Source organism: Haliotis rubra, unplaced genomic scaffold (genome assembly GCF_003918875.1).
Source record: "Haliotis rubra isolate DU_JTF1 unplaced genomic scaffold, ASM391887v1 Scf119, whole genome shotgun sequence".
Taxonomy (NCBI): domain Eukaryota; kingdom Metazoa; phylum Mollusca; class Gastropoda; order Lepetellida; family Haliotidae; genus Haliotis; species Haliotis rubra.
Genome location: NW_025765103.1, coordinates 490050 through 513261, shown reverse-complemented (window position 1 = coordinate 513261; position 23212 = coordinate 490050). Strand labels below are relative to the sequence as shown.

Genomic DNA, 23212 nt, shown 5'->3' with positions numbered 1-23212 from the left:
ACAAGTAAGTATCAAGTGGTTAGATGTAAGTATCAACTACTTAGAAGTAATTATCAACTATTTACAAGTAAGTATCAAGTGCTTAGATGTAAGTATCAACTACGTAGAAGTAATTATCAACTATTTACAAGTAAGTATCAAGTGCTTAGATGTAAGTATCAACTACTTAGAAGTAATTATCAACTATTTACAAGTAAGTATCAAGTGGTTAGATGTAAGTATCAACTACTTAGAAGTAATTATCAAGTATTTACAAGTAAGTATCAAGTGCTTAGATGTAAGTATCAACTGTGTAGAAGTAAGTATCGAATGCGTAGATGTAAGTATCAACAGCATAGATAATGAAATTGTTTAGACTGTGGCACTGCTAAGCTTCCATAAACGGCAGCTGTACAGACACATACAGAATAACACATTGTTTTTGAGGCCGCGGTCTGCAGGCAAGGTGAAGGTCAGGCACCATCCCGCCCGTACAGACTGTTTCAGTGTCTCCAGCTCATGGTTGTGACTATCTCTCTAACATGTTTTACGGATTTTTGTTACAGACAAGGTTGAAGACAAGATAAAATTGCATACATTTTCTAGACAGTTCGCTACAGCCAAAGTGTTCCCTCTGACCTAACAAGACTCTCACACGTACCGTATCGACTGAAGTTATTCAGAATGTTAGGTTAACGCGTTTAGCAGAAACAAAATACCTTTCGAATGCAGTATTTGTTTCATTAGTTCCACTGTTATCTATTTTAAACAACCCCCCATGTGTTCATCCACACCGGTGTAATCCCGCGGAATATGAGCGGTAGGTTATTCAGGGTGTCTCTCTGTTTAATGTGACAAATCTTCTAACACATATACGAAATTTTGGGTTTTTTGTATGGTGTTAAACATATATACCAAAACGGAAAAAACAAACAATTGGATACAAGTCTTGAAAAGCAATATACCAGTACCCATAAAACCCCAGTGTGACTACAGACTTCTTACAGAACAGTTACAACTACTTGTATACCGGCGGCGGAATGTCCAGTGACAGGTGCGAGACACGTGTTGTTTATCCTAATGTAGCCTTTATCTATTTCATGTTGTCACCGTATATTTCAGATTGGGTTTGATTTACGATTTCTGTTAACATTACTGATTATCAGCAGTCACGCCGATTTCATATAGAAACCTGACGGGCAGTACACCATTTCCTAGATAGAGATCTCATTACATATAGAAACCTGACGGGCAGTACACCATTTGACAGATACAGATCTCATTACATAACAACACACCACGTTTCCTGATGTCACGGATCCAACGTATCTCTCCCATATCTCTGTGAGTTTCATAAATCATATTTATATTAAACCAGAATCGTCACATGTACTGTGACATAGTAACCCACAACCCAGGGGAAGTGATGCAGGAGTAGCATATGTAGGCCACACCAAACAAATAGACCCCACTCCCAACATGGCGGGCGTGGACATAGAACCAGCCGCTGTCTTCCTGACTCTGGCAGGAGGGGTGGTGATCAAATACATATTGTCAGCGATCGTGGGTTCAAGGAGGAGAGAATATGAGTTGGTGGGGGAGGTGGCAAGTTTAACATGCTACCCGATCAAGTCCTGCAGAGGTTTCACAGTGGAGAGCGGATACTGCACGAATCTGGGTCTTCAGGTTGCAGGCAGTGTTATAGACAGGTGAGGGAAGCGTTATGAATGAGGCCACGTGAACGTGGGCCTGTTTGGAAGACAGTTTCAGCAAAATATCATTTTCACTACAGTCTCAGAGGAATCAATCTTCATCACATGTTTGATTAATGTACCTCGGATATATATGCTGAAGATCATATATTACTGTAAGGTGTATCTACCTCTACAGATGTTACCATGTATGTTTGCTGTATAGGAATAGCAGCACCACGGAAACAATAGGGGTTGGCTTAGGAACAATATTTATGTATATGCTTAGCAAATTTAGGTAATGTATAATTTACATTAAAGGTAATGGATATTTAAAGGTGATCGAATTCTACGAAGTTGTCCGTTCTAGATTGCATTTAATGTAAACAGTGGAGGAACTGTAATATGTATATGGGTGTAAGGAACAGAGATACAGGTATACTGGTTTCAGGGAAACGTTTGATAAAGCGTTCGTAAAATCCTTCTTCATTCCTGGGATGTGACCCATATTGCAAGTTGCGCGATGACACCAGCATTTTAGGAATGGTGCGATACGTATTATATAGTGTGCAGTAGTGGAACGGAAGCCGTATGTGTGTATCCCTACTGGACTGATACAGCTTGTTCGACATGTGCAGCTAACCGGATTGTCCTACCTCACTCACTCTTCTGGGGCCGCCATATAGTTCATGTCCGTAGTAAGACAACACGACAAGGTGTCTCCACGTGTCCCATATGTTACCTAGACATAACTTTACACATTATAAATTATGTTAATCATTAAAAAATATCTAAAAATTACTGCACATTTCACATATGAAAATATAGATGCTGTATCGTGTATCAACGGGCTGGTTTTGACCAACGTGTCCTTAAATAATCTGGTAGGGACAATGTTAGACAAAGGCTTAGTCTCTGAATATATATAATTTTGATAGTAACAAACAAGCCCATTTAAATTGAAAAGGAGCCCTAGGGAGACCAGAGATTCAGAACCTGGGGAAATCTAGACTTGCTTCGTTTAGGACTTTAGCACTACAGGGAAGGCTAGGCTGTAGGGAAAATAATGTGGTTCAGGGACTGTGAGAGAGACTAGGACAATGTAGGCGTGCTCTCTTTCCAACAGTGGTATTTGTTGCTGTATAGGGGCCGGTCAGTATTGGTAGGGACAATAAGCCGGGACAGTGCCAGGTAACCTGTGTGAGATAGGAGAACGTGGGTACTGTTCTCCAGCTGTTGTATCAGGTGTAATTACCAGTTACTGTGAGGGACACATTAGCGTTCTGCCTCCACCAGGTAGGTAGTGTCCCTGTGTTTTAGCGGACTCTGCGTCTCATTCCAGACACTGGGTGGTGACTGACGCCAGCTACAACATGCTGTCCTCCAGCCAGATGCCCACTCTGGCCCTGGTCAGCACCGCGTGTAGGGATGGACAGCTGATCGTCGACGCTCCGGACATGCCGACTCTCACGTTGTCCACGTCGCCAGTCGTCGATAGCAGCAAAGTTGTCAATGTTGTCAGCAGGTACGACCGTTGAAGAGTTGGTACACACGTATCACGGTTACGGGTGGGTATTGGGGTAGGTGGGGTGGCGGGTGGGATGGTGGGTGGGGTGGTCCACTGTTGCTGAAGGGGTGACATTTACATTGATGAAGCCGACCAACACTGATGACAGATAAGCGTCCTTATGTCAACCTTCAGATTCGATCCCAAGACCATCTGAAAGACTCAGTGCGGCAACCATTGTCTTCCACGTAGTACTGGTGTTATGGATATGGTTATAGGTTGTATTACACACCTTGTTCTAGTACAGGAAATATGCACCTACCACAAACGCTTTTTAAAATAAAATAGAACCCACTGATACAACGTGACAAACTTGACACAAACAGGATGTGACGTCAACCTTCCCAATATTCGGTGTGCTACATTAGTTAGTTACGTTTAAGGCGTTGGCCTGTCACGCCGAAAATTGAAATGTACATGTTTAACTTTCTGTTACAGCAGCGGCAAAACCAGGCCACGCTCGAGGGTCTGACTGTGGGGACTGTGGGGACCAGGCAGCCAGCTGGTTCAGCAAGTACCTGGCCAGGGACGGGGTCAGGCTGCTCCTTCAAAAAGAGGGACATCACTCAGCCCCCTGGGGTTTCGGAAGAGGCGACATCACACAGGAGAAGAAACCCTGGGTGGGTGGTGGATAGCTATAGCTGGCGACCAGGTGGGTGGTGGATAACAGGGGACTGGGTGATGTCATGTTCCAGTTCACAGTGGATAACAGGGGGATTCGAACTGGGTGATGCACGAACGTGTGGGCTGGTGGATAACAGGGGACTGGGTGATGTCATGTGGGTTGGTGGATAACAAGGGACTGGGTGATGTCGTGTGGGTGGTGGATAACAGGGGACTGGGTGATGTCATGTGGGTGGTGGATTACAGGTGACTGGGTGATATCGTGTGGGTGGTGGATAACAGGGGACTGGGTGATGTCGTGTGTGGTGGATAACAGGGACTTGGTGATGTCATGTGGGTGGTGGATAACAGGGACTGGGTGATGTCATGTGGGTGGTGGATAACAGGGACTGGGTGATGTCATGTGGGTGGTGGATAACAGGGGACTGGGTGATGTCGTGTGGGTGGTGGATAACAGGGGACTGGGTGATATCATGTGGGTGGTAGATAACAGGTGACTGGGTGATATCATGTGTGCGGTAGATAACAGGGGACTGGGTGATATCATGTGGGTGGTGGATAACAGGGGACTGGTTGATGTCGTGTGTGGTAGATAACAGGGAACTGGGTGATGTCATGTGGGTGGTGGATAACAGGGACTGGGTGATGTCGTGGGTGGTGGATAACAGGGGACTGGGTGATGTCGTGTGGGTGGTGGATAACAGGGGACTGGGTGATGTCGTGTTGGTGGTGGATAACAGGGGACTGGGCGATATCATGTGGGTGGTGGATAACAGGACTGGGCGATGTCATGTGGGTGGTGGATAACAGGGGACTGGGTGATGTCATGTGGGTGGTGGATAACAGGGGACTGGGTGATATCGTGTGGGTGGTAGATAACAGGGGACTGGGTGATGTCATGTGGGTGGTGGATAACAGGGGACTGGGTGATGTCATGTGGATGGTGGATAACAGGGGACTGGGTGATATCGTGTGGGCGGTGGATAACAGGTGACGTTGGGATGACATGTTGGTAGTGGATAACATGACATATGTTGTTTGCCCTATTTAACAGTGAGTGTTTAGCTAGCAGATACTGATAAAGTTTCACTGTAAATAACGCTTATCTAATGTCATGGGTATGCTTCCAACACGAACGCCGCAATGGAAATATATGTTCATCGAAACAATATATGTTGTATATGTGAGGCGTTATCTGAAGCAGGACAAGAACACAATCAGTTGCTTTGTGCATCCAAGGAATCGATACCAAACTGTCACATTAACACCTCGGACAAATCCTTATTCGAGACCACGTGTGCCGTACGGCCCCGGTGTAGGTGGCACAACATTCGGCCCTGACGTTCAGTGATCAGGCAAGTTTGGCCTGAAATTCCCGTCAGACACGCCCTGCTTGGTGTTAAACAACATCTGAGGTTCAAGATGGGGACAGTATGTTGTTTGTCGGGGAGTCCATGTAAGAACTGGACAGCTTTGGTGTCAAGACCTGGACAGCTCAGGAGTCTTTATGCGTCAAGGAGATATTTTAGTGACGCTATGTTACCCAACGTCGTCGGTTTAGGGTGTATAATGATTGGCATAACAACTGATTGGAGAAGGCAAGTCACCGTTGCCAATGGCAGTTTGATAGGTGTTTGTTTGTACGACATGATGTTCTACCCTTTGTCCAAATACAGAGAGGTAATGTCCGGTTACGGGAGCATGCTTGCCCACATGGTACCTCTGCCAAAACGGGCTGTAGGTCAAGATCATGTCTTGAGATCCATGTCTTGAGTGAGAAGGAACGACGCCAACAACAGGATCAGAACTAACCACGTTAACTGGCCAATCGAGGGTTGTCAGTATTAACAACATCCATTAAACTGGTTTCAATTGGCGTGTGCCCTCAATGCGCCACCGCTGTAAACCCTGAATCAAAGCAAATGTTGATCACATTCGCTATTGACATTGTTCATTGGTATGGGTATGGTATAAGATGTTTAATGAATATTGTATAATGAAACACCGATCAAACGAACAAGCAAATATAATCTGGCACTGATATCGTAAGTATATATACCTACAGTCAGCTGATCTAGCTGTTTCCACTACAGAAGACCCTACTAACGATGTTGGGTAAGTGTCACACTGTACTACGATGTAATTCCGTGCTGTTGTCAGGCCGCGTACAGCGACTTCTGCGCCTACCTGCTGATGTCGGAGACGTCCCAGGACGCTGTGAACCAGCAGCTGCAGCAGCCCATTTCCCTCGACCACTTCAGACCAACCATTGTAGTGAAGGGAAGCAGACCATACGACGAAGTAAGCTCAGAGTTTCAGTGTGTCGTATCTACCCTGGCTCTTGCAGATGGAAACATCGATAGCAAAATTACAGGTTCCTGGCACACCTATGACATCGTCCCTAAGGGGGAAGTGAAAGTGATCCTCTTTCTTGACACTTTTAAGTCATATAGGTTGACATCGTCATATTCTTGAAAATAGTGAAGTAGTTTTAAAACATACCTGCAAACATCCTAGAAAGGGCTTTATACTTTAATTACTGACTACCGGACATCTTTGAATGATAGACTGAGTGACTTTGATACAGACCGACAGACGTCCACCACTGTGTGGTATGCCTACTACCGGACATCTTTGAATGATAGACTGAGTGACTTTGATACAGACCAACAGACGTCCATCACTGTGTGGTATGCCTACTACCGGACATCTTTGAATGATAGACAGAGTGACTTTGATACAGACCGACAGACGTCCATCACTGTGTGGTATGCCTACTACCGGACATCTTTGAATGATAGACTGAGTGACTTTGATACAGACCAACAGACGTCCATCACTGTGTGGTATGCCTACTACCGGACATCTTTGAATGATAGACTGAGTGACTTTGATACAGACCAACAGACGTCCATCACTGTGTGGTATGCCTACTACCGGACATCTTTGAATGATAGACAGAGTGACTTTGATACAGACCAACAGACGTCCATCACTGTGTGGTATGCCTACTACCGGACATCTTTGAATGATAGACTGAGTGACTTTGATACAGACCAACAGACGTCCATCACTGTGTGGTATGCCTACTACCGGACATCTTTGAATGATAGACTGAGTGACTTTGATACAGACCAACATACGTCCAATCACTGTGTGGTATGCCTACTACCGGACATCTTTGAATGATAGACTGAGTGACTTTGATACAGACCAACAGACGTCCATCACTGTGTGGTATGCCTACTACCGGACATCTTTGAATGATAGACTGAGTGACTTTGATACAGACCAACAGACGTCCATCACTGTGTGGTATGCCTACTACCGGACATCTTTGAATGATAGACAGAGTGACTTTGATACAGACCGACAGACGTCCATCACTGTGTGGTATGCCTACTACCGGACATCTTTGAATGATAGACTGAGTGACTTTGATACAGACCGACAGACGTCCATCACTGTGTGGTATGCCTACTACCGGACATCTTTGAATGATAGACTGAGTGACTTTGATACAGACCGACAGACGTCCATCACTGTGTGGTATGCCTACTACCGGACATCTTTGAATGATAGACTGAGTGACTTTGATACAGACCGACAGACGTCCATCACTGTGTGGTATGCCTACTACCGGACATCTTTGAATGATAGACTGAGTGACTTTGATACAGACCGACAGACGTCCATCACTGTGTGGTATGCCTACTACCGGACATCTTTGAATGATAGACTGAGTGACTTTGATACAGACCGACAGACGTCCATCACTGTGTGGTATGCCTACTACCGGACATCTTTGAATGATAGACTGAGTGACTTTGATACAGACCGACAGACGTCCATCACTGTGTGGTATGCCTACTACCGGACATCTTTGAATGATAGACTGAGTGACTTTGATACAGACCGACAGACGTCCATCACTGTGTGGTATGCCTACTACCGGACATCTTTGAATGATAGACTGAGTGACTTTGATACAGACCAACAGACGTCCATCACTGTGTGGTATGCCTACTACCGGACATCTTTGAATGATAGACTGAGTGACTTTGATACAGACCGACAGACGTCCATCACTGTGTGGTATGCCTACTACCGGACATCTTTGAATGATAGACTGAGTGACTTTGATACAGACCAACAGACGTCCATCACTGTGTGGTATGCCTACTACCGGACATCTTTGAATGATAGACTGAGTGACTTTGATACAGACCGACAGACGTCCATCACTGTGTGGTATGCCTACTACCGGACATCTTTGAATGATAGACTGAGTGACTTTGATACAGACCGACAGACGTCCATCACTGTGTGGTATGCCTACTACCGGACATCTTTGAATGATAGACTGAGTGACTTTGATACAGACCGACAGACGTCCATCACTGTGTGGTATGCCTACTACCGGACATCTTTGAATGATAGACTGAGTGACTTTGATACAGACCAACAGACGTCAATCACTGTGTGGTATGCCTACTACCGGACATCTTTGAATGATAGACTGAGTGACTTTGATACAGACCGACAGACGTCCATCACTGTGTGGTATGCCTACTACCGGACATCTTTGAATGATAGACTGAGTGACTTTGATACAGACCGACAGACGTCCATCACTGTGTGGTATGCCTACTACCGGACATCTTTGAATGATAGACTGAGTGACTTTGATACAGACCAACAAACGTCTATCACTGTGTGGTATGCCAACTACCGGACATCTTTGAATGATAGACTGAGTGACTTTGATACAGACCGACAGACGTCCATCACTGTGTGGTATGCCTACTACCGGACATCTTTGAATGATAGACTGAGTGACTTTGATACAGACCAACAGACGTCCATCACTGTGTGGTATGCCTACTACCGGACATCTTTGAATGATAGACTGAGTGACTTTGATACAGACCGACAGACGTCCATCACTGTGTGGTATGCCTACTACCGGACATCTTTGAATGATAGACTGAGTGACTTTGATACAGACCGACAGACGTCCATCACTGTGTGCTATGCCTACTACCGGACATCCTTTGAATGATAGACTGATTGACTTTGATACAGACCGACAGACGTCCATCACTGTGTGGTATGCCTACTACCGGACATCTTTGGAATGATAGACTGAGTGACTTTGATACAGACCGACAGACGTCCATCACTGTGTGGTATGCCTACTACCGGACATCTTTGAATGATAGACTGAGTGACTTTGATACAGACCGACAGACGTCCATCACTGTGTGGTATGCCTACTACCGGACATCTTTGAATGATAGACTGAGTGACTTTGATACAGACCGACAGACGTCCATCACTGTGTGGTATGCCTACTACCGGACATCTTTGAATGATAGACTGAGTGACTTTGATACAGACCAACAGACGTCCATCACTGTGTGGTATGCCTACTACCGGACATCTTTGAATGATAGACTGAGTGACTTTGATACAGACCAACAGACGTCCATCACTGTGTGGTATGCCTACTACCGGACATCTTTGAATGATAGACTGAGTGACTTTGATACAGACCAACAGACGTCCATCACTGTGTGGTATGCCTACTGCCGGACATCTTTGAATGATAGACTGAGTGACTTTGATACAGACCAACAGACGTCCATCACTGTGTGGTATGCCTACTGCCGGACATCTTTGAATGATAGACTGAGTGACTTTGATACAGACCGACAGACGTCCATCACTGTGTGTATGCCTACTACCGGACATCTTTGAATGATAGACTGAGTGACTTTGATACAGACCAACAGACGTCAATCACTGTGTGGTATGCCTACTACCGGACATCTTTGAATGATAGACTGAGTGACTTTGATACAGACCGACAGACGTCCATCACTGTGTGGTATGCCTACTACCGGACATCTTTGAATGATAGACTGAGTGACTTTGATACAGACCGACAGACGTCCATCACTGTGTGGTATGCCTACTACCGGACATCTTTGAATGATAGACTGAGTGACTTTGATTCAGACCGACAGACGTCCATCACTGTGTGGTATGCCTACTACCGGACATCTTTGAATGATAGACTGAGTGACTTTGATACAGACCGACAGACGTCCATCACTGTGTGGTATGCCTACTACCGGACATCTTTGAATGATAGACTGAGTGACTTTGATACAGACTTCACTGTGGTATGCCTACTAGAATGACAGACAGTCCATCACTGTGTGGTATGACCGTCAGCCATCGTGTCATGTTTCAGGACGAGTGGCAGTCGGTAAAGATCGGCAACGAGGCCATTCTACGAACCCTGTACTGTACTCCGAGGTAAGTTATAATACTTTATGAAGCAGATTCGAACCGAGCTCACTCACACAAATCTTGTTCAAAAATAAAATTGAACCCTCACACTTACTTGAATTAAAGTAAGTATTTAAGTAAAAATATTTATGTTAAAGTTTCAATGTTGTGGTCCCGTGTTTATCTTTTACAATCTGGACACAATGCATCTCATGTTTCAGATGCATAAAAGTAAACATTGATTTCAAAACCGGCAAACGGATAAAGGAAAAGAAGCCTCTGGACCTTCTACAGACGTGAGTTTACACCACCATAAACAGATGATATTATCGTATCAGTTTACACCACCATAAACAGATGATATTATCGTATCAGTTTACAAAACCTACGATAAGGCACATTCGACACAATGCACATCATTGCTTATCTCCCAGAGTTCGACACTGGAGCCCGATACATGATTTATACAAGCACCTAGGAAATCGTGGCTACAACGAGTTAAAGACAGGGTGACCCCATGTAATGATACAGTATCTCATATGGCTCCTTGAAGACTATTTCCAGGCTAAACCTTGTTGTTCCCCCTCTGTCCTACTTAACGTACCCCTTTAACATGTTTCCTTTATGTATACCTTACCCTTAACATATACTGCAGATCTCCTTGAGAGGGTATGTCAGCCCACTTCAATCACAGAAGATTCATATCTTCCTCCGTTTTTAATCGTAGAATATTTGTACTTTTTAGGTTAATGGCTAACATTATGTACAATTGCTAGCAGCTGTTATAATTCTAGACAGGTCCATGCAGGAAGCAAAGGTACTGTAAATCCCCATGGTCCCTAGTGTGGTGATCTACCAGTTGTTGGCGACCTGTAGCCCAATTTTATATTGTATTGTTAAAGATAAAAATTTTGTTTTATGGTTTTATGCTGGTTTTAAGTGTAAATTTGTGATAGACTAGTTATTTTACTGTCCCCTGCAGACAGGTAAGTAAATAAGTTTGTGTTTATACATTTATACATTCACAAATTATGTAATTTTTAAAGTAAAATCAGATATTTTTATATGCTTATCATATGATCTTTTGGTGGTAAAATCGATTCCCGAAGCGGACGTTAAATGTATTTGTGCCCTTATCAAGTAAAAAATATGAATTTCTGCCCATGCACTTTCTGCTGTGAAAGTCTCAAAATTGAGGGCTTCTCGTCATTCTTATACAATTATCCATGACTCATGATCTTTTGAGAATCCGACAGATTGGCCCTTTGATACGTCCAACTTCCCATGTGATGAAGGGGGACCACTTTCTTTTCTTATTTCACAAGTTGAATCATGTTGATTCATGTGGCTAAGATAAACTAGTATCATGGATATCTCATCACAACCCATAGTTATGATAAGATCTTTATCATAAATGAGTTGCGAGACAGGTAAGATCTTTACCCGTACAGGATCTTTAATCACTCATGCTAGCCTGTGCTAGACTGGTAAAAGTCACCTGACTGTTTTGCGCACCTTTGAGGAAAGGGCAAAGGGAGGTAACTCGTGGGACTGAGTGTATTTATACAAGTCAGGTCACCTGCTTCGCGGGAACAAAGGGAGGTAACTCAAGTGTGTTTATTCAAGGGATTCGTTCCACTACCATTCGAAAAGGAAAGGGAGATAAGCAAAAGATCATGAGTCAGGATAAGAAAAAATTACAACTTTCATAGTCACGATATGACTGAAATACTGCCGATGTGACTTTAAATTTTAACTCACTCACTCACTATACAGCAGACTCAACGATTTTGATACTCTCGTACAATGATTATTCAGGTCAAGCTTAGATTTTAAGACGGATATGAGCTCACGGTGTAAAACAACAGGCAGAAAACCATCTTTGTTGCAGGATCCGCTGTGTTCCGCGGTTTGGGAGGTCGCCCATTCTCGGGATCAGCTCGGCACTTGACCAGGGCGGCAGGGTTCAGGTGGGAGACCCCGTTTACGCCATCCGGGCATGATCATGGGTAGCAGAATGTGTGCACAGGTTCCTGGCTGTGCTTTAATAGACGGATGCTGAGAATACATTATTGTGCTCTTTTCTTACGGAATACCACGTCGTGCACCCAGAAAAATGATTAGTGAAACATAATTGTCAAATTAATTTTTATAGAATAAAAATCTGATCATTGTACGCTTAGATAACAACACGAGATGATTAGTGAAAGGTTGTGTTCATGATGGTTATAAGGATTAATTGTAACAAAACCTGGTTGAACATTGAACAAGTCCAGTTATATTTCCGAAGATATCACCTTCTCTTTCACACATATTTCCACTGTCGACATATGTGTTTATGTTATGTATGTTTACTACTGGACTGTGTCAATATTGCTTATACCAACTATTCTAGAGCATTTGTTTCATGTGAACCCTTTCAAGATTGGGTGTGTTGTCTGTCCGCCTGTCAACTATCGCCTTTCCCTTACCAGCTGCAGGAATGAACCAAAGATTTGTACAAAAATAAATCAATCTTTAAATAATCTGAAGGATATTTTTCTTTGAACCAACATGACGCATGTAGCCCAAGATAATAGTTCCTACGCTTGGAGGAGGTTGGGGTTGCGATTGAGGTCAGCGTTCGAAATTAACGTCGGTCCTTAGGCCCCGACTAAAACCACTCGAACCCACAGCTCTTGTTTTCTGCAGGTCCTTATGGTCGACAGCTTTTTCAACCCCAATAACTGGCATATCACTGTCGATCACTGGATTGTCTGGTGATCACTTGAATTTTTTACAGACCGCCGCCATCTTGCTGGAATATTGCAGAGTGTGGCGTTAAACAAACCAAACCATCCAATCATCCGCTGAACTATTCATTTGGACAAATGCCCTTTCAAGGCTTTGCGACTCGCGCAACACTTCCTCATCCGAAGAATTATTTCCAAATGTATCTACATGATTTTTTGTCCCCTTACGAGTATAATACTGAAAGGGTTAGGGTTAGGGAAATTGATACTTGAAATACTTCCATTCTAAGTTCTTCAAAGTCTGAATTCATGTCAACTTCATTTAATGTTGATTCGGAAATGTATTTGAAGTGACAGACATAGCCATAGGAATCCCATTTGCAAGACATATTTGAAAACGGGTGGAATGGATCCATTAAACTGTTTTCATTAGCTTTGTACCCCTCCAATACACCGTCTCGTGCATAGGAGACGCGTATATTACGGGTGTATCGTGCTACCCAGATGTTGGATACCAATATTAATATTGTGGTCAGGTGCACGATTTCTGAAACTAGGGGGCCGATATCTACGATTTTAGGTTAAAGCGGAATAAATCCTCCAACTTTCCAATATTCGCCACGAAAACGCATATACTAGTTTTGTTGTTGTATCTCTCACAATGGCCGCAAGAATGAAATGATTCTATTTACAAGGCAAAAGGCAATTTTACAATGTTTCCAAAGTTAACAATAAAGGGGTTCAAATCCTGGAATCTGTTTAGAAAGGTACTTAAGTAAAACTGCATCTTTACTGATTTCCAGTTAGATGATTTTTCGTCATAACCATTTCAGTACAACAGCAAATATTGTTGTACTCTTGTAATACGGAGTGTATACTATACAGACAAACTTAATTGATAAGTATACGTTAGCACCCTCCTCAAGGGTGATATGGATTTCAACGCTCGAGCCGTGAGGCGAGAGCGTTGAATCCATATCACCCGCAGAGGTGCTAACCTACTTATACCACGTGGGCGCCGAATTGACTCGTACATTGCTTGTTGCACGTGCGTTTCCTGCACCGCCAAGGTTGTTATCCACATATCAACCTCTGCACGTGCAGATAGAAGGTTGATACACAGAAAATCAACCTGCCAGTACAATGGACATAACATACCCTAGTGGTATAACTTTCAATACAGATTCGTGTATCTAGTAGGAATGCCCTTCCTGCATGAAGAAAATGAGCTTCACACATTGTACCTATGTGGGGAATCGAACCCGGGTCTTCGGAGTGACGAGCGACCGCTTTAACCACAAGGCTACCCCACCGCCCCCGAGTGTATGAAGACTCAACACGGATAATTTGATGCGTATGCAATTATATACAAATGCTTTTTATTCGCACAAAACTGTACAAATGGTCCTAACTCTCAAATTGTTTTTAACGTTTCTGCGTAGGTTTTCGTCGTTGCGTTGATTTTTTTTTCTCTATTTCATGGTCAAATGTGCTCTGTGCATGCATTAAACGTGCGTTGTCGGGACGTCTCATTCCGACCCATCAATCAATAATTGGAATATTTGTACAATTGAAAAGATAGCACTATGTTTGGTGTCCAGAGTCGCAGGGTCATCGTGTCGATATCACTGGCATATCAGGGGGTTGGACGAGATGCAGCCGTAGTCAGATTTCGCGTGCTTGTTCCTAGCAGCCTGAAACAAATTGACATTGCACTTAGAAAATAGTTTCCACAACTGCTTTCAACAAACACATAATGGCATGAAGTGTAAACATTTCTACCATTGCTTACTGCTACACAAACATTTAGCTTTAAAACTCCACACACGTATACTATTTAGTGACCACTTAAAGAAATAAATTATTTTGAATATTTTAGGTTTCACCATTGACGTGTACGTTAAGAAAGGAAAGTAACCTTATTAATCAAATATAGATGAATCTTGACTAGACAGACTTGTTGACTAGACAGACTCTTCTCCAGCATCAGAGTAGAGGAATAAAGATACGAGTATGTATGTATATACATGAACCATTGAGGTCACCTTGTGGTTCCCAGTGGGCGCCTTGTTCAGAAGCTTGTCGAGGTGTCGAACACACATCACCAGGTCGTTTTCCGAATACTTGCTGTAAAACGCGAGATTCGGGGTCCAGACTTGTCCCATGAGAGACCGGAAGATGCGCCTGGAGAGATAGAGCGCCCCGGCAGCCAGCATGGACGGCACGAACCTGACGGCACCAGCACTGACCAGAGACAAGTCCAGAAGGTACCTGCATAGATGGGGAACCTGGGGGAGAGGACATACCCCATGAAACATGATTACAAACTTTGTTAAGTTTTGATTGTTCCAAGCTGATTTTGACAACATTCCAGCTTTTTGACGGTGTGAGGCAAAAGTTGTCGTGACAAGGAATGTTGTTAGTGGTTGTTTTGTGAATGGCGTTTTGGATTTGAGTGAGTGAGTGAGTTTCGGTTTACTCCGCACTCAGCAATATTCCAGCTATATGGTCGGCGGTCTGTAAATAATGGAGTCTGGACCAGACAATCCAGTGATCAACAGCATGAGCATCGATCTGCGCAATTGGGAACCGATGACATGTGTCAAACAGAGAAAGTGTTGCAGTGGTCGGAGAAACGCAACCATACATATGCTTGATTTGCATGAATTTTGCAAGTAGGAAGACATGTTCAAGAGGTGAGGTGAAATTGGGTTTAACGTCGTGCTGGAGAATATTTCGCTCATATGACGACGTGCATGCGTGTGTATGTGTTATGTGCGGCTGCTTGTACTGCCCAATTTGGTTTTATAGTGCTAGCCCACTGAGATACCATGCCGCAGTGAAGCATGAATACCCCACTCAGACACATTATACGGACTCCGAGCCGACCAGTCCTTGTTGTACCCATAAATGCCGAGCGCCAGGCAGGGACCAACAAGTACCATATTTTAACGTCTTTTGGTATGACGCGGTCGGCGGATCGAACCCGCGACCTTCACGCTCTAACCACTACACCACGGAGACGGTCTACATGTTCAAGAAAAATGGCAACCTCTCGTGAGGTACAAAGACGTTGTTAACCGATGTTTTGCAGCAAATGGCCCTGGAGTTACGTTACAACACGATAACGCCAAACTACACGATAACGCCAACTGTACACCAGTATCTTAATCAGAACGAGGTTTGTGTGCTACTTTGGCCAGCACGATCCCCCGATTGGTCCCCATTTAACAACCCTGTGATGTAATTGGGCCACATCATTCGAATTGTCAAACAACGAAGCAATTTTATTTGGCAAATTTCATAGCATCGTGTCATTAGAATGTGACCCGAAACAGCTTTGGAAGTGAAGTGGTCCAGGACATCTTGTCATAGAATGGGAATGGAGTCTGAATAATTGGTTATGTCGGATATATTGCAAGAGGAAACCTTTGAATCATTTTCTTCAGCTTGCAGGAATCTGTCCAGGAAGGCAAATGGGCTAGGAATATTGAGGTCGAACTTGAGCGTCTTGAGGATCTGAATCTCCATGGTGATCACTTCATCCTCCGTGTAGGTGTTGTCTGTCAGGTGGCACAGGGTTGATATCTCAAACAAACAAAACCCGTCAACATCATAGTCTGTACTGGCCCTTCACACCCACGATAACCGATACAATCTGATAATATAGTTCACCTGCATATGTTGTCACAGGCATACATTTTAAAAATTCTGCTCTTTGAACTGTTACATTTTTAAAACCAATGCAAACAAAGAATGTCATCACAGCTCGTATACATTCCGGACTTCAGACTCTTCAATTTCCGGGTTAGTATGTCAATTTACAGAGAAAAAACGTTCGAGATACCTTAAAGCAAGACCAAAACAATGTGGAAATTTAAAATCTTGCAAACATAATTTGGACCTAATTCCCGAAACTAAACATACCAGCTGCCATTACAAAATATATGATATGCTCAGGGTTATTGTTGCATTTTGGAAGACGTTTCTGGTCTGTACACAGAACTTACCTCAGGTGGGAATCTCTCCACGAACTTGGCAGCTATCAAGACACAGGTGATGCCGAGGAGCTGGACCTCGTGTATTGCCGGAACCTTGTGGCAGATGTAGCGGTCGATGAGGGCGACTGTCAGGTGCAGCGTGTCGTCACTGAGACGTTCATGACACTAGCGGAGAGGGAAATGATTCAGTAAGGGGTTCAGTTTGAACGTCAAAGTAAACTTGTTAATCAAAACAATAAAGGAGACCCATGTAGTAAGTTATTAAAACCCGAGCCGAACACAAGTGACCATTGACTGGACAAGCTGGCTGGCTTCTTGAGAAGTAAATTCACAATATATGGTACTTGTTTAACACCACATTCAGCAATACAGAGTTGGATGTAACGCCACTGGGAACAGTATTTCACTCACATCGGTCAGCTTAATGTGGGAGGAAGGGCCGAAGTAACGCAGGTCTCAGACCTTTACTACTTCAGTGCAATCCACTAGCACGGCTATGGTGCTGCAAACCCTAGAAACAGTTCGAATGTAGCAACATTTGAACTAAACTTCAGGTTTCTTAACTGCAAATTGCTTTGGGGTAGGAAGTGAAAATCTGAAACCAAACTGCCAGTTGCTGTTGCCAGAAGTAGGCTACCAAGGTTACGACATCAAGGGCTGCTGGCTTCACGTAGGCTGTCAGCAACACACGGCATTCCGTTACGACTCGACTCTGGGTCAGTCAAACCAGGTAGGTACTAGAGCAACATCTGTTGTTTCATTCCCTGGAATGAACGACATTACCTGGACCTGCATCAGCCAGTCTACCAGGACAGCTCTCATGCTGGGCGTCACCTCAGTCTGATCCTCCAAGAAGTCCGTCGGGAATGACCACCGAGTTTCCACCGCCTGCAGACCAACATATACTGATAGTGATAAATAAGGGAACAAACATGTTCAATCATTGTAATAAGTCCTTTGGTCAACCCATTAACCAACTCCAATGGCCTTTTCATAAACATTTGCAGTGGAATAAATTCTTCGAAATTCAAATTTGAAGTACAGATTCTAGTAGTTTTGGGTTAGGTTCCATTCGTACCCACACACCACCTTATCTCCAGCACACAATGTCTGCGATATGCTGTGGCTGTTTGGGTTAGATCGCCGACTGTGCTGGAGATTAGGTGTGTGTGACTGGACTCCTGATTGCAGATAGTGTATGATGAAAGAGGCAATGCGCAACGCATATTTTCGGGCGTTGTGGAAAGCCGGCGTCAAGCCAGGCCAGCCAGGGTAACATCAACCACCTTTTAACATCTTTTGGTATCGAGCCACCCAGCGTCCACTGTATAGTATCCGCAAATACCGCTATCTAGGACTGGACCAGGAGGTTCCTGGATGCAACACGGACCGACCTGCAGGTAATCGATTATGTCTTGGGCATAGGCCGGGCTGTAGAGCTCCCCCTTGTCTGTATCTATATCTTTGATGCCAACTGGAACTGTCTTCAGCAGGTGGCGGAGTCTTAGAGCAGGATCATCAAGGTCCATAGGCTCGTCTGGAAATACCAAAGTTGGTCAAAGTAATCTTCGGCAGTCCTGGCAATAAAATCTCGTAATTCTAATCATGATGAACTCGCCACCTCAGTTCCGTTTGTAGTTTGGTATGGACGTTAAAACCCAAATGTCATTGATCAGCGCAGTAAAATCTGTTAGAGATAGGCGATGAGATGGAACTGTTACTGTCTAAATGAAATTATACAGTGTGTCAATTGTATATAATGTACTGGAATGGAAATGTGTTTAATATTTATTTTCCTACATTTTGTGAAATTTGGAACACAAGATGTAACGAACTGGAAAGCGAGCTTCTTACCAAAAGGAACGACACGCTCTGGTCCATTGATGCAGAGTTTCTTCTTGGTACTGAGCCTGTGTTTCTTGACTTTCCGACATCCTTGGTTACCTGGCAACCAACAGTGACCCATGTTTATCTGTTTATCATGTCTGTAGTGCATCTACAATAAGTAAACACTATATCTACTATCCTATCGTAGGTCATTCGTAAAATACTGGGGTTTAAGATGAAGTTTCGCAGTTTCTACAAGTTACTTCATTAAGAATGAATACAGGGCAGCCCCACATATCATGTAGTAGTGTACAACCACTCGCCCATGTTCCACACTGTGTCCATGCCTATGACGACCGTGTGTCAACAATCAACAGTGAAACAAGCCATTGCATTGAGGTATTGCACGAAACTGCTTCCTGATGGGATACTATTTGGACATTCATGTGATCGGTTCACTGCAGCGATAACACTATAGTCGTTAGCCGAGACAATGTTTTAAGAAAGCCATATTTGGAGGCCTGTTTATGATCGGGTTATAGGTGCTAACAAGTCAGTAATCTATAAGGGACATTTTCTTATAGTTCAGAATTGGGTATGCACTGGAATGTGACCAAATGTGAATCTGCTACCATTGTTAAACTGGGATCACAGAGGTTCCCAGGACGAATTGAGTTTGTCGTTGCTTATCATTTTGTTTGGATTGTTTTCCTGATGCAGGATCGACAGACCAGGGTTTAGTCATTGAAATATTAATAGCGGAGGCCAGTCTATATCCTACTTACCCGGAGTTACACGAAATGCCGGCCTCGCCTTGGCAACTTTGGGGTATTCCGTACACTGCACCATCGGTTTGGGGGCGCCTGCTGTGCTGTGCGAGATGTTGCTGTTGTCGCTGAGTACACGGCGTTCCTAAAATTACCTCACTGACGTCATTACAATAGCTTGTGTCAGATTCTCATAATTTGACAAGTACATGTCTGCATTGATAAATCTGCGAAGATATTTTATTCGCAAGGGGAATCTTCCGGCCACACAATCGCATAAATACATATGATTCTCTCTGAACGCCGAAGTGAGCACTATTCCAGCTATATGACAGCGGCCTAGGTCTGGGCCAGACAAACCATAGATCCATATTGTGAGCGATCCGCACCATCGGAACATAATGATCATTAGCCCTGACCATATTTGACTATCTCATCAATCTGGCAGCATCTTGCGACAAGCAGGAGTTACTGAGACCCATTCTAACACGGTAGCGGAGACCCACTGTTTATCGCAACAGCTGATAGTATAAATGATGCCGTATGACAGATACGTCACCTCAGCCAGGCGTACGATGTCATGTACGATTACCGAGGATGTTGGGGCTCAGTAAAAGCAAAAAGGAAAAAACGAACTTCGGTTACATGTTGCTTGATTGCCGTTTGGACGTGTTGAGCTGAGCAGACCCCCGAGGCTGGGAAGAAGACGGTCTTCTTGCGCTTCACGATGTTGTTCATGGTATGTTGCTGAAAGTCCCGATTCTCGCCGGCACTGATTCCCCCAGGCTTGCGTTTCTGCACCGACCGGTGTAGATTATAGTCTAGATTTATTACTCCGAAAGCGGACATTCCTGGTATAAAATAATCAATGCTTAAAATACAGTTATCTGGCAATAATTTGACATAGTAATGACACTTGACAAATAATGCTGATGTGAATTCTGTGGTCTAAAAATCATTTTCTCTGCCTTTTCAACATTGTTCAACTGAACATTGAACTAATCTTCATGTAAACCATTCAATCAAGGAGAAGTTCACATGGGAAAGGAGTAGGTTATACACATCAGTCAGTCAGACAAACCGACGTGTTGAAAAATACCTATTTTTGAAATAAGGAAATGTATGTAAATGCTACAATTCAGTTTATGGTAGCAGCGATTATCAAAGCTCGTGTATCACACCTAGATTCAGCTGGTAAAATTAAAAACGACTTACAAGTGTGCAGTTTTCATTCACTGTTCCATGTACTAGATTCCACACACGACTCTTACATAGTGTTCATTTCAATGAAATGATATAATATTCCTACAAAATATCTACTGTTCAGATGAAAAGTAGAAATGATAACGTACCCGAAAGGTAGCTCTCAGCTCAACTCGTCAAATTTGTGAGAGTGGACGCCCGCCATTGTTCGTTCATGTCTTTTATAGACACCACGTAACACGTGCGCCTGCAGAAACTGGGCACGATAAGTCCGTGTTTTTGTCTCACGGGTGGCAAGCAGGTGAATCAAATTGACACATTGAACCAAGCCAAGTTTAATCGTGGATATTGTTGCTTAAATTTTAAAACGTATAGTATACACACGGTCACACCCAAGTAATTTTGTTTAGTTAATCATAAATATATATATCTGAACATGGTCCGTTTTATAAGAAACATACTATTTCAAACACTACTACTACTACTGCTACTACTACTACTACTGCTGCTACTACTACTACTGCTACTACTACTACTACTACTACTGCTGCTGCTGCTGCTGTATGTAACAGGTCGTATAAATGCCAGTTCATTAATAGTAGTGAGTGAATATGGTTTTCGCCGCTTTTAGCAATATTCCAGCAATATCGCGGAGTGGGACACACGAAATGGGCTTCACACATTATACCTATGTGGGGAATTGAACCGGGATCTTCAGCGCGACGAGCGAACGCTACACCACCGCCTTCAATAGTAGCGAAAACAATCCGTCTTTATGCATCATTAAGGTGACGCAGCGCAAATATTACCCCAGATCAGCCAATGTCATACAGGAATTATTGTTGTAAATAATACGGTCGCTTAAATCTTTATAAGAATAATATGTGCTCAACAACATCATGATTGGTGAAGAGTGTCACCAAATGAAGGTATGTCTTTCTCTTCGAATATGCAAACAGTTACATTTGTATTTGTTTTTATTCTTGAGTACGTTCCGAATGCACAGGAATGATGTTTTGCTATATTTGCCCCGCGCCTTATTCATACATAACTGCTACTCGTGAACGTAGTGAACTCATGAGTTGAAACACCAGTGACGATCCGGTTTAGAATTGGTCTATAACAACCCATGCTTGTCCTAAGAGGCGACTAAGGGGATTGGATGGTCAGTTTGGCTGGCTTGGTGGATGCATGTCATCGTATCTTCACTGAGTATATAGTTGCTAAGGTGTCAAGCGGTGGATTGTCTGGTCTACAGTCGAGTCTTACAGACTGCCGTTATACAGCTGGAAAATTGGTGAGTGCGACTTTAATAAACAAACAACAAACAAACATGAGTGGAACATGTGGGAACGGAGCAGAACCCTGTAGTATTACTAGTGTCACTTCTGACAGTGGTCAACACGTGACGTACAATACTGACTCTTCTGACAGTGGTCAACACGTGACGTACAATACTGACTCTTCTGACAGTGGTCAACACGTGACGTACAATACTGACTCTTCTGACAGTGGTCAACACGTGACGTACAATACTGACTCTTCTGACAGTGGTCAACACGTGACGTACAATACTGACTCTTCTGACAGTGGTCAACATGTGACGTACAATACTGACTCTTCGGATAGTGGTCAACAAGTGACGTACAATAATGTCACTTCGGATAGTGGTCAACAAGTGACGTACAATAATGTCACTTCGGATAGTGGTCAACAAGTGACGTACAATAATGCCACTTCGGATAGTGGTCAACAAGTGACGTACAATAATGTCACTTCGGATAGTGGTCATCAAGTGACGTACAATAATGCCACTTCGGATAGTGGTCAACAAGTCGCTCTGCGACTGTGGGCCAGGTGTTAAAGCATGATTGACTGTGGTGGTGTTGCCGTTGCTCTGCGGCTGTCGGTGTGAGGTCGGACATTCTCGATTATCTTCCTCAAACCTATGCCAGTGGTGATACTAGGCACCCTGCTCTGTTGGTAGCACCTGCCGTTCACATAATTTGCATAAGAATGTAAGTGTTTGTTTGCCTAACGTCACAAGATTGTTGCCCTGCCCATGATCAACAGTGTGAAATGTCACCAGGGGCAGAGTGTGTCGCTCGCTGCGAACAGGGAATGAAAACAAGATCTCTATTCCTGAGATCCGAGGCCATGTAGCGATCAACAGTTACCAGGAGGTTTTGGACATAAATTGTGCTGTCGGTCTTACGTGCTGCACGTGGATATGTTTTCCATCGCCTTTGCACGTGCACCAAGCTCCGTCGCGCGCTTATCTTTATAATGAATGCTGCACGTCTCTTAATTTGTATGTGCCTGTGTAGTACACATTGTGCCTATGTAGTCCAAGACAAAGATATGTCTTTTCGATTTAGCCGTCAAAGGTTACCTTAATGTTCAGACATGAACATCGTTATATGGAACAGGATGAACACATCACCCACACAGTTCGCTGATCTCTTATCTCTTAATGATTATACATACTTAAACATATACTGAACAGCAAAAGAAACGCAAGTTT

General features: G+C 43.6%; 2 protein-coding genes across 4 annotated transcripts; one reads left to right on the top strand and one right to left on the bottom strand.

Moving 5' to 3' along the window:
- The first annotated feature begins 1445 nt into the window (after positions 1-1445).
- LOC124260958 (mitochondrial amidoxime-reducing component 1-like) lies at positions 1446-12685 on the top strand. The gene is made up of 7 exons (XM_046695283.1): positions 1446-1688; positions 3013-3195; positions 3736-3889; positions 6022-6162; positions 10121-10185; positions 10380-10454; positions 12050-12685. Exons 1-7 carry the CDS (start codon positions 1459-1461, stop codon positions 12159-12161), a joined length of 960 nt encoding a protein of 319 aa, XP_046551239.1. The 5' UTR covers positions 1446-1458; the 3' UTR covers positions 12162-12685.
- A 1551-nt stretch (positions 12686-14236) lies between these two features.
- On the bottom strand, positions 14237-20968 carry LOC124260465 (cyclin-A1-4-like). 3 transcript variants are annotated; one of them, XM_046694798.1, is made up of 10 exons: positions 20838-20968; positions 20122-20336; positions 19504-19630; positions 18746-18835; positions 18286-18428; positions 17675-17779; positions 16901-17056; positions 16320-16478; positions 14936-15178; positions 14237-14584 (listed from the first exon to the last, which is right to left on the bottom strand). In XM_046694798.1, the coding sequence occupies exons 2-10, from the start codon at positions 20332-20334 to the stop codon at positions 14516-14518; spliced, it is 1305 nt and encodes a 434-aa protein (XP_046550754.1). In that variant the 5' UTR covers positions 20335-20336; positions 20838-20968; the 3' UTR covers positions 14237-14515. The 3 variants fall into 3 exon arrangements, with proteins under 3 accessions (XP_046550754.1, XP_046550758.1, XP_046550765.1); XM_046694802.1 differs by having other exon boundaries at positions 20131-20336; XM_046694809.1 differs by having other exon boundaries at positions 20122-20280; positions 20838-20902.
- Positions 20969-23212: the final 2244 nt, after the last annotated feature.